Source organism: Prosopis cineraria, unplaced genomic scaffold, assembly GCF_029017545.1.
Source record: "Prosopis cineraria cultivar Desert tree isolate PC_DT_omini unplaced genomic scaffold, ASM2901754v1 PC7, whole genome shotgun sequence".
Taxonomy (NCBI): domain Eukaryota; kingdom Viridiplantae; phylum Streptophyta; class Magnoliopsida; order Fabales; family Fabaceae; genus Prosopis; species Prosopis cineraria.
Genome location: NW_026555338.1, coordinates 18,512,183 through 18,525,283, shown reverse-complemented (window position 1 = coordinate 18,525,283; position 13,101 = coordinate 18,512,183). Strand labels below are relative to the sequence as shown.

Below are 13,101 nucleotides of genomic sequence, written 5' to 3'. Positions count from 1 at the left end.
AAGATACGTACACACTAAATGCACAAAAATATTATGTGCTTATTGTATGCATTACAAGCAAACCCATTCTTACTATGTTTATTGAGAAACATGTATATCAATATTTGCGTCATATCCTTTAGTGAGAATAACATTAAAATTCCTAAACAATGAATTTATGATAGTTAAGTCCTTGACAAAAATTTTTCTAAAATCAATTGTAAATATTAATTCAGACAATTGCAAATATAATAATTTTAATTGCAAATAAGATATTTAAATTATGTATATATATATATATAACTCTTAATTTACAATTAGGATTCCTATTTGTAATTGTTTAGATCAATATTTCTAACTTATTTTTTAAAAAATTTTGTCAGAACCTAATTATATATCATAAATTCTTGATTTTGCAACTTTATTGCCATTCTCCCTGTTCTTTATTGTCAATTAATCATTTTGGATCCTTATGGTATCAAGATAAGATTTTTCAATGAGCTTTTGAGAGAGAAAACCTCTAAAAAATTCAGCAACACCAATTGTTTTGAATAAAGCTGGCCTTTCTCGATTTATTAGGCTTGGTGCTGGACCCAAATCTCCAAGTAACTTAGGGCTATAGAATGTGGCTATAGAGATCCTTTCTTTCTCTGAGGTCACTGTTGCTTTATGTTCTATGCTCTTGTATATTCCAGTCGTCACAACCTATATATAATGTCCATAACAACATATAATTAAGAAAAATTGTATAACAACATATAATTAAAAAAAATTGTTCTTTTTTCTTTTTGAACTCATCAAATCTTTGGGCAAAAAAAAAACTGCAAAAGCTTTACTTTAATACATATGGTCATGAATTCCTTTTCCCACCTCATTTTAAGTGCATCATATTGTCAATTACCACTGGATAGTTGTTAATGAAGCTGTTCAATTGACAGCTAAGCAGTAATAATTAACAACTATATATCCAGCAGTAGTAACTGATAACTTCAACAAATAATTTGGGATTTCAGAGTAATTTTATGATTTCACTAGTCTTTGTATTTAAATTCATTATGTTGGGATCTTAGAATGATTTCCCCTTTTTTAAAGTATCATTGCAATATGGGATCCATCTAACTTTAGTCTAAAAGAGGCTAAACTGACTCAGAGCGAGGACGGGGGGGGGGGAGAACTCTTAAATTATTGTAAAAGATTTGATTAATTACCTCCAACATATCACCAATGTCGACCACAAAAGCATTAGGGAGGAAAGTGACTGGAAACCAATTGTCATCCTTTTTCATTTGAAGGCATTGGTTGACTTGATTGACCTGAAGGAGAATAGTGAGGCCTATTGAATTTGAATGAGGACTCAAACCATTCACAAGCTCTGGTTGAGGACACGATGGATAATAGTTCATCCTCATTGATTGCCAACCTTCTTCAAATAGATCTCTCATTTCATTTTCCTCCATCCCTAGTGCTTCCACCATTGCATCAAGTATCTTCAATGATAGCTTTCTCATTTCTACACTATAAGCCTCTAAGTCACCCCTGCAAGTATTCACTACATGTCATAAAACTTGAAGAAATACAAGAGTATTGGATATTGTAAAGGAGGAGTGATTAAATTTGTTGTAAATATCAATCATCGTTTAGCCTACATGTCCTTGGGCACGTAGTTTAGTCAATATGCTCTAAACAATATGATTATTCACCACAGAATTGTTCTAAATATCAAATATTGTTTATATTACATGTTCTTGTGTACGTAGTTTAGTCATTATGTTCTAAATAATATGATTATTCACCACGAGACTTAAAACGTAATAGGATTATTTGCATAAAAAAGTCAAATTTATGCATAGATATTAAACTCGCTAATTGTGTCGTGCCTCATCAGTGAAATAACTTACTTATTAACTGCAAGAAATTCATATACGTAAGTTGGAAAGTTGAAAGAGTTTTGGGAGAATATTAGTGAAGGAATTCTAAAAGAATTTAATACTTGACAAGGACTTGCACAGATTGAATACTTGTTAAAATAATAACTTCACTTTGTTAATTATTAATGTTTACTTGTTAGAAGTTCTTGTCAGAAATTAAATTCTTTCAGAGTCCTTCAATGATATTCTCCCAAGAGTTTTTGTATCAAGTTTTAAAGGTTGTGTAATTGTTTGTACATGACTAAAAATTCAAGTTTTGTGCAATTTAGCCTATAATTAAAGTGTAGAGAAAGAACTAAAGGGCACTTGATTTGAGGTCAAGGAAGTCAAATCATATTATCCTAGGGTCTTAGGTTCAAGTCTTAAGATATGCAACCATTTTAAATAAAAATGCCAAAGTCATCCCTGAGCTATCCACAAAGACACCATTAATAATAGTAATTTCATGTAAGGGGGCTTGGATTAGTTTAGATAGATGGTGGTAATAATACTCCCTAGTTTTCCAAGACACGGGCAGTGGAATTAAAAAAAATAAAGTGAACAGAGGGAGGGAGGGAGGGAGGGAGAGGAACTTGAATGGGAGAGGAAGATTGGGGAAGAGGTGGGGCTTTCTCATAGAAGGAGGATGAGTGATGATATAGAACATATCTGCCCAATCAAGCTTTTGCTCCTCGCTGAACACAAATGCTTGACCAAAACCTTCTACGTCATCTACTGTCTGCCAAAATTTCTTCTTCTCCTCCATTGGAAGATTGAAGAATTCTTGGATTCCCTTTCTTACTCCCTCAACTATAGGCTCTTCCACTCCATGATTTATCACCTACATCATCAATATCAATCATAAATAAAATGAATGTCATAATCACAGACATTGGGCTTCATCAATATCTAAAAATTATTAGGATACATTTATTTCAAATAACTCAAAACAATTCTCACGATTTGTGATGTCCCTGAAAAAAATAAATAAATAAATAAATAAATAGTAATAAGAAATATATAATAATTTGTTTAAAATATATTTTATTTATGTTTGAAAACAATAAATAAATAGTAATAAGAAATATATAATAATTTGTTTAAAATATATTTTATTTATGTTTGAAAACAATTATGGTAATAGCGACTGTTGGTAGGGTGGAAGTTTGCATGCTAGTGATTCTTAGGTTCGATTCCCCTTATGCAAATAAATGAGATTTTATTTTTTTCATCTCCTGTGAAATCACCAAAATATCCTCCCTCCCTGTATTTGTTTTCTCTCTCTCTCTTCTCCCTTATTTCAATTTCGGTGGTGCAGAGTAAAGGGAGAAAATTATGGAACTTGGGTGTGCGGTTCTGATCTCCATCTCATCTGCATCTTCGTCTCTTCCTTCTCATTTCCAGCGGTCGCCGGTGGTGTGAATGCCGAAATCCTGCATTGCGAGCTGCAACGTCGTGAGTCCTTGGTCCTTCACTTCACCGTTGGTCTCTGTTTTTTTCTTCACTGTCGGTGCTGTCATATCTTCTTCTACCTCCATTATTCTTTTCGTTCGTGCGTGGGGAGCAAAGGAAGAGCTGGTCTGGTGCTGTGGGAGGACTAACTCGTGGGTTAGAGGCTGAATTATTACTGTCTTCTTCTTCCCCTGTTCAGCTTTAAGTTCCATTTTTCTTCTTCCCTGTGTATGCGCTGTCCGCTCTTGAGGTGAGGAGTTTTGAACTCATTCATTTGTTGGTTCTATTGTGCATGTCAATGGGTGGAAGAATGGAGTTGAAAGCTGAAAAATCTGTCTTCTTTGTGGCTGTACGTTACCGAATATATATAGGTGTAAAAGAGGAAGAAGTTTGATCTAAATGGGATTTTGTAGCTGTCAAGAAAAGGAAAAGAAGAGAGAAAAAGAAGGAAATGAGGTGGTGTGAAATTATAGAATTTTATTGTGTGTTTGCTGCTCTCTATCCTGTTTTAGAGAAGAGAAAATTTTAAATATTAAACTAAAATTCTAGTTTAGTGTTGCTATGTGAGATTTGAAAGATGATGATTTTAATTTCTTTAAGTTAAAATTGAACTGTCCAATGAAGAGAAGGAACTTAGAAAGCCGAATGTTTATTTTGTATACTAGAGAATTGTGAAAAATCACATCAAAGAGGAAGAAGCTTGGCTTGAGCTTGAATAACTAATAAATGACAAGTGTTTGACATAATACCCTATCAGAAGAAGCTTTACTTGGTTTTGCATTTTTGAAAATTTCATTAGTCCTTGTGAAAAATATATTAATATAGAAGTTATTGATTTAAAAATTAACTTGTAAATTTGTAAAAGAATTTGATAATGTGTTTGCATGTAGTTATTTAAATACTTGGAACTTGTATGGGCATTAATGGATTTTGGATATTTTAATTGAATGATTGGAATCAATGCACCTAAGGTGTTGGTGTAAAGTCCAAGAGTAAATTTTATCTCAAATAAGTAGATTGCTTTGACTAAAACAAATTGGTGGAGACTAATGAAATGAATGATAATACTTGGGCTAACTCTAAAACATGAATTTTAGTTTTGAAATTTTAGATGACGGTGGTTGATTCGAAATTGTGTTAAAAAAATTAAAAATCTATTAAAATTTCAATTATTATAACATTATAGGGTGAGTAGAAGAGGAGGATGCTGGAAGGAATTGAAGAAAGAATATTTTAAAAATTTGAAACTCCGATAAGTAAGTAAATAGTATTCTCTTTAATTTATTTTTATTTTTATTTTTAATATATTTTTATTGAAATATTTCACACTTATGAATTACATTAGTTTTGAAACTTTAAAATATTGATGATGGATAGTTAGGTGATGATATTTTGAAGATTTATGAAATTATTTTGTTTAATAAACTCTTGAAATTATTAGTTATTCAGGTAACGCAAGCTTGTACATTATTTATAAAATATTATTTTCAACAAGTCTTAAATTGGAATTTGAAATGGTTCATGCGAGTTGGGTATTAAAATGTAAATTTGTATTTCAAAAGTGATTATTTTTTTCGCATGTTTGAAGTGTGATTTTTAAGAGGACTCTAAATAGAACACTGCTGCTAATAATAGTTCCATTAGCCTATAGCGTTGTGGTTAAGAACTAACTAGTTGTTTCATGGACTTTGTTCTCACGTTTATTATTCGTGGGCTTTGTACTCGTGTTTGTTTCGTGGTTTCGACTACGTTTGGTTACTTACCCTCGTAGACTATGTGTCTGCATTTATTTTGTGGCTTTGGCCGCATTTGGTTATTTACCCTCGTGGATTGTGTGTCCACGTTTGTTTTTGTGACATAAGTCGCATTTGGTTATTTATCCTCATAGACTGTGTGCCTGCGTTTGTTACTTGTTCTGTTGAGTTTTCAAAATTTTAAATATTGACTAATATGTGTTTTTAAGATTTCCATGGTTTTGATTAGTAAATATATTACTTTGATTGGTGTGTGAATAAATTGTTTTCTTTAAGCACGATAAAATTAATTGTTTCTAATTTACTCTTATTTTATGGTTATGATTATGATTTACAAATTTATAAGTTTATTATGTTGAATTATCATCTTTTCAATTAGTTTACACTAATATTTAAGTTTATTATTTTAATTCTTTTAAATTCTACGTTGAGAATGCTATTCACTGAAAAGAATTTATTTTGATCTTAGATTTATTAGCTGACATTGATCCCTCCACCAACCTCTGAAGGGCAATACATCTATATTGGGTGAAAATTTTGTTTGGTACTGTTACTTTTTTTTATGTTAATATTTAAGCTTTATGTATTTTGATTTAAAAGAAAGATTAGTTGCTCCGCATAGATTGTTGATAGACTTTATTTTGGTTTGTATACTAGTTGCTGACTAGAAGGAGCTATGCTTATGATTTATACTATAATTTGTAAAATTTTTCTGTTGTAGAATTTTCAAAAATCTAGTTACAGGGAGATTTTGCTAAAATTTCTAGAAAAACATTGAAACTTTTTTTATACAATTAGTATCAAATTATTATAACTTTCATATAATTTGATTAATTTTTTTCTTTCTTTTCTAAAATGGAATAAATTTTAATTATGAGGTTTACGGGGAATGTGTGAAAGTGGTTCGCACCTGTGCCGGTCACCTTCTATTTTTGGAGTGTGACACGATCAAAACAATATTATCCCCTCCAAAAATTTAAGATTTAGTGCTTTCAAAGTATTATATAATAATCTTTGATAACTATGTGCATTTGACTAAATTAAATGGTTACACACACACAGAGAGACATAACAGGACCTGAAAGAAGCCCCAATCTTGGCATGCAAGGTGGAGCTTTTGAAGCTCAGAGGACTTGAAATTTGGAGAAGATAACTTAGAGAGGTCAATTATGGGAAAATGAAGAGAAGAAGAATCTGTGTTGGGTAGGAATAATAAAGAATCATAATCTTCATGATGATCATGGCGAACATATCTGTCAGGAACTTTTAAGGACTCCTTTGCTACCAATTCCAGAACTGAATGTACAAGAAGTGACCTTCCTAACTTCACTGGTTTTTCCCATTCCATGTCTCACTCCAACACTCACAAGTAAACTTGCTTATTGCTTTCTCATTTCCTTCTTTCTTTAAACAGGCCAGTGTGTGTGTGTCGCTGTCTTGTGAGTTAAGAGTTGCTAGAATTCCCTGGTTAATAAAATTGGATTATCCCATAAATTTAACTTTTAAAGCTCAAACGCAAGGTTTCATGTGAGCAACGCTTGTTGGTCAAAACATGTGTATAATAAAAATATGATAACTAGAAATTTTGTTCTTTATAGCTCCAATATATATCGTTATATCTTTCAGTGTTTCAAAAAAAAAATTTATATATATTCAGTTTTTATGAAACTTCGCAACTTATTTTTATGAAATTTTGGGCCTATTTGTTTAAGATTAAAAATAAATAATTTTTAAATAGTTTAAAGATTTTATAAAAAATAGATATTATTTTATATTTAGTTACAATCATTAAAAAAAGTGATTGTTATTTAATTATTTTTAAATTCTATGATATCTTTGTTGATTTCTGTTTTATAAAAATAATTTATCATTTAATTATTTTAAAATTTTATGATATCTTCATGTATATCTCATTTTTACAATATTCTGTCTCATCCACCAAAAATTATTTTTAAAAACTATTTAAAGTAGAGCTTCTTAAAATAATAAAAACTCTTTTTTTTTCATTTTACATTTTGATTGTTTTAAAAATTTAAAAAAAAATTAAAAACTTAAAATAACATACTGGGTTATGATCATTATTAGACCATTGTGAAAATCCTTATTTTCATATAACTGTTCATATATCTCATAATAATGTTCACATAAATATTCATAATAATTTTACACTTCAAGTGTTTGGACTACAAGTCCATGATTTTCATATATTTAAATGTAATTCTACTCATATTGCGTCATTTTTCCTTTTTTTTATTTGGCCAATCATCTTTCCATCTACTTTCCACAACATATTTGTGTATAAGATCCTCATTTGATTACATCATATTATAATCAAAATTGTTGTTGATAACTTTATGTTTTTGGTTCCATTTTTCTAATTGTGGCATAAACATTTTGAAATCCTTTTATTGGTTTCAAGTACCTAAACCTCTTCTGAGGTTTTCATAATCAATTATGTCTTAACCTTCTTCTAGAGTGTCTGCCTCCTCAGTATGATCATTTTAATTATATGCTCCTCTTTTTCAAGATATCTTTGAAACTAGTTAACTTTTCATGCTTCAGGCACGTCTTATTTCCTTTTATAATCATTGGAGCATTTTAGCTAGAATATGAGATTTAACAATTCTCATTTCGGTAAGTAATTACATTTGGCAAATATTTTGCAATATTTTATGAGTGCATTTGATAAACTTTTAGTTTATATTGCTATTTGAGAGGATCCAATATGATGATGATGATGATGATGATGATGATGATGATACATTCTATATATTTTCTTTTCCAACTAGTCTTTTCTGCCCCCTCAAATTAAGAAAACTTGGTTAATTGATGGTCAACTCATCATATAAAATAAATCTCCTAATTCAACTTGTTTCCTTTAGAAAATATTCATTTGTTTCATTTAGAAACAAACAAGAAGAAGGAGTTTTCACCCAACACTGATTCTGAACTTTCTCCAAATATCTATCTAGTGTGGTGGAATAATAATAAGAATAATCATTGCACATTCAAATTTGAAAAATATCCATCTCTTGACCAAAAGCCAATTTTAGTGGGAGAATTTTATTAGCTTAAAATGTATAAGTGTTGTAATATATAAGATCAAATATGCCAACACTAAATAAGAAATTTTGTTCTCATACATATTGATCTATCATCTTATGGACACTTTAATAAATAGTTTTGCCAAATCATTCTGTAAAATAGGCTTTTCAACTATTTTTCTCATAAGTATATTATTGCAAAGCTTGAGATATAAATTCACTAAAATTTTTAACAGAAATTGTTTGAATTACATACTTTGGAAATTGCGCACTCACTGTAATGCTTTATTCAAACAATCTTGCATACTCTAGGCTGCAAATTAGAAATAATCATACATGTAACTACCTTAAAGATACATCTAACAAATTCATCAAATATTTGTATGGTTCACATGAAAATATTTGAATGGGCCCATATATATAAATTTGATGTATTTCCAAAAATGTGAGTATTCATTCCAAATCATGACTAGTGATATTCTTATAATCAACTCTTTGAGAACAAGCAACACATACTAATTATCTAATTACATAATATATATGTTAGCTATTGGTGAAGAATCTTTTGGTTTTTCAATGGATATCAATATATATTCTCAATAATTATTTACATATGTATGATCAAAAATAATTGTAAGTTATGCCAATAATATATCTATTGAGATTAGTAAACTTATGTTTTACTATAACATTTTTAACCAAGAGTAAAATTTTTAATTTTCATGATTTGGTTTTGATTTACAATCTTGGGTATGATATAAATTGGAGATATCTATTGTGCTTTGGGTGGAAATATATAAATATATAAGTGGAACTTCATCCAACATTAACATGCACTTGTATTCCAACAATCTCTCCTTCAAGTGTGAATTATGCAAATGTAGCCCTTTTATTTCTATATTTCAGAGATGTTAATGAGCATATAGGGTAACTCAATAGCATACAATTCACTCAGATGCCTAGTGCTTCCTATTTCACAAAAACTCATGTCAGTTCTTTAGGAACTACGGACAATTCTTCTGGAACTTTCATATATTAATTTCTTGCATGCATACATAAACACATATTTTCATTACTAATTAATAACTTACTTCAATTGGCTTCTTTTGATGCATATTCTAAGTGTGAGATATAAAATATTCAAAATTTTATACCACATATTTTCTCAAAAATATCTCTTCATCTGAGGAAAAACCATTACTTCTTTTACATAAAGACACAAGAATTAAGATCCAAAATACATAAAGATCAAAGTTAATGATTTAAGAAGTTTAGGGGCTAAAATGAAATGATGAAAATTAGAAAGGAATGTGAAGACTACAACATATAGATTATTAACATTATCCTATAGAACAATAAATATGAGATTTATAACTTTCTTTCAAATTGTCCCAACCATTTACACATTCATGAATTTTGCTTTCTATACATGTTTATTTTGTTCACATTACAAAAATGATTGTCAAAATTAATATTAATCATTCACAATAACTTTACCTTTTATAAAATTAAAAACTATAAATTCAAACTAAGAAATCATTCTCAAATTCAAACATGAAATAAATAAATATATATATATATATATATATTTCTTTACCTCAGTAAACACATAAAATGAATTTAATTCCAATATATATGTATATATCATTATCAATGCCTAAAACTTGTGCAAATAATATTCACCGTTCATATATTTATATTAGAAAATAAATTGGCTCAATATATTAATATATCAATTTAAGACCAATAATGACTTTTTTGGTTTATTTGGTTTCATATCACTCTCTGAACACTTATTAGTATCATAATATCAAATGTTTATAATAATTTCTCTCTCACAAATTGATCACAATAAATTTAAATACCAATAAAAATTAAAAAACATATAGTATTCTAGGCATATAATCTCCCAAGCCTTTTTTTTAACAATATCTCTCTCTATTATTATTATTTTTTTTGGCTTCATAACCAATTTTGGCATTTACTTTCAATGAATTGACACATATTTGTACATGCTTCTAGCCAACATTTGCTCAAAATTTTAATTACCACATAGATATTAATATTTCAACAATTATGGAAGACAACTTTTTTCAATGACCATGATGAAATATTATCATCTTTCAATTGTCAATTTCTACTATACAATGTGATCATAGTCATTACCACTCTCATAGGCATATGATGCACTTTCAATAGTGGTGCATCATCAATTTCTCCATATAGTAGTCTTCAGGACTATGCAAAAATTTCTCAAAACCACAAGCTCTTTTGTGCCATTTGATGTTCAAAACATTAGCCTTTCAGGCTTTGATATTTGTAACTAATTGGACTATTACTTTTTAGTAACATATTTCCTTACAAGCTATTAGTCCTTAGGACTATAGCAAAAATATTTTCCAATGCTACCAAAGCCTTTTGGTGCCATGAAATGTTTGGATTATTAGCTTTCAGGCTATAAATTGTAGCAACGACTTTTTTTTTTCATAATATTTATTGGAACTATGATCACATTGTATCTCAATATGAATCTCAATTAGCCATGATTAGGTAAAAAACCATCCCTTCTTTGAAATTGCAAGATCATCATTTCTTCTAAATAAATTTGCAAATTTTACCACTTCATTTGGACCAATCTTCTCTATGCCTTGAACAAAAATCAACAAGCATTAATAAGAAATTCTTCAAATTTATGCCATGAACTAATTTGGTAGAGTGTCCTGCTAATAACATGTTATGAAAATAAGAAGAATATAAGAGACTGAGATGAAAGAAATGAACACAAGAGAGAATTGGAGAAAAAGGAGGAGTAATATTCATTCACTTGGGTATCACAAATGTGTAGCACATAGTCTCTATTTATAAACCTCCTACCCTACACAAGAGTTACAATTTCATAAATAAAAGAAGGCTAAAGTATATATTTAGATTACAAAAAATTTCATTTTAGCTCCTTAACTTTATAAAGTGTCTTTTTAGGCTTTTAATTCTAACACTGTTAGATTTATCCCAACAAATTTTTATATTAAACTCTTAAATATTAACAAATCATTCTCAAATGTTAACATATTAAGTTTAAATTTTTTTCAAAATAATAATTATTGACACAAAAAATAATCATTTGAAACTAACGATGTTAGGGCTAAATGGCTAAAAAGATACTTTACAAAATTAAAAAATAAAATTTAAACTTTATATAAAGATAGAGGACTAAAAGTATACTTTAGCCATAAAGAAATTATTCTACATTGTAGTACAACATGAAACCATTGAAGGCTATATGAATAAATATTAGAAATTAAATAGAGTTAATAGAATTTTTAGGCCATTTAAACCTAGCATTTATGGCTTTATTATGCATTTTGGTAGTTGAGGGTTATAAATACACAAAATTGGCACTTAAAGAGGTAGTTGGGAGTGTCTAAATGCTAGTAATGATGGTTTGGAAGTTTAATAGAGCTAATTAGACTTAAAGAAAGTTAATAAACTTAATAGGTATGTTTCTATGTGAGAGATTAAGATTTGGGAAGTTTCAAAGTGTTGGTTTAAGGGTTGTAATTTCATTAATAATGATATTAATGATTATTGGTATAATTAATTGTGGATTAATCATTCTTTGTCATCATTTAAGCTTGAAAAGAGCTTTGAAAGTGGTTGTATTGAAGGATAAACCTTTGACCTCTCAAAGGTTTGAGATAATTAAGGAAAATTTAGTTTGTGTATGTGCTTTCTTAATTAATTATATGCATTTATGAGTTTGTTTTGAAAATCATATGACAATTGTGAACCTATTTTGATGCAAGTTTATGGCAATTTGATAAGGAGTTATGTGATGTGTGCGAATGAAAATAATGTTCAAAGTGAGGAATGTGAAGATAGATGTGGTTAGTTGAACATGTATGAGAAAAATGAATGTTGATTATGATAATGTTTCAAAAGAAAAGTGTAATTCGCTATTGCACTTATATGTCTCATTTCAAAAGGCATATGTGGTTATCATGAGATACATTTAAGATGTGAGAATCCACATGTCAGAACATGATGATTGTATATATTTTAGAGATTGTAAAACCATCATGCTGATTAGATGTATGCAAGCTATAAGTTGAGCGTATATGCATTGCATGATCATATGAGACAGGAGTTCTCATAAGAAGAAGAGTAGAGATTCTAAATCCACATGGTACGGCCTCCATTTAAAGCTCAATGGCCTCCATCCTGCTTGTTCTATGAGAGGCTGTCTCACTTGTTCAATGAAAGACTTGAACCTAACTAGTTTCTACTTGTTCAATGAAGGAGCTAATTTAGGGGTATGACACCCTATAGTGTGATATTTAGGGGAAACCATGACCCATAGGTAAGTATAGTAACTTTAGATGGGAAGATCCTCACAAGTAAAAGGCTTAGATAATCTAATCACGTGGATGAATCCCTCAGAATAGCACATAGTTTCATATTGAAGGTATTAGGAGGATATAAGGATAGCATTAATCATGAATATCATTTCCTGGCCACTTGATTGTTATTATTGTGGTCCTGTATAACATTGATTGGGGTATATTGTTGTTAGTATTTTGTCCCTTGTGTAATGTAATATTGTTAATTCATATGAATATTAATAATAAAATATAATGAATGATGGTGTCCAACCATATGGTTGTTAGTATTATGGTCATGGGTAATACTTGAGATAATAATATGACCATGTGAATATGTTGTTTTGCCACTTGCGTCATTATAATTGATTGACATACATTTTTATAGGTTAGATGTACTTTGATTATTGGGTAGTTGTACTCACCCCTCTATCTTCAATATTTAAAAGAGCTAGCCCAACCTAGGATATGGGGAAAGCACTAGAGACTTGGAACATTTGGTTCCTAATCTGGAGGCCTCTATTTATTATGCATATTTCTAAATTGATATTGCTAACTAAAAATGCATATTCTTTTTATTTACTTTCAC

The 13,101-nt window shown here is 29.4% G+C and overlaps 1 protein-coding gene across 1 annotated transcript; it reads right to left on the bottom strand.

Moving 5' to 3' along the window:
• Positions 1–432: 432 nt before the first annotated feature.
• Positions 433–2,667, bottom strand: LOC129315784 (oxoglutarate-dependent flavonoid 7-O-demethylase 1-like). The gene is made up of 3 exons (XM_054959832.1): positions 2,480–2,667; positions 1,188–1,515; positions 433–684 (listed from the first exon to the last, which is right to left on the bottom strand). Exons 1-3 carry the CDS (start codon positions 2,650–2,652, stop codon positions 433–435), a joined length of 753 nt encoding a protein of 250 aa, XP_054815807.1. The 5' UTR covers positions 2,653–2,667.
• Between the last annotated feature and the right edge of the window lie 10,434 nt (positions 2,668–13,101).

Bases quoted from the DNA above. Each gene is read 5' to 3' on its own strand.
- LOC129315784 (XM_054959832.1), bottom strand. From the start codon at position 2,652: ATGGAGGAGAAGAAGAAATTTTGGCAGACAGTAGATGACGTAGAAGGT. The intron at 1,516-2,479 runs GTTCCTCTCCCT...GAATACTTGCAG, and splicing joins AATCTTCCTCTCCCATTCAA to GGGTGACTTAGAGGCTTATA. The intron at 685-1,187 runs GTAATTAATCAA...CATTATATATAG, and splicing joins ACATTGGTGATATGTTGGAG to GTTGTGACGACTGGAATATA.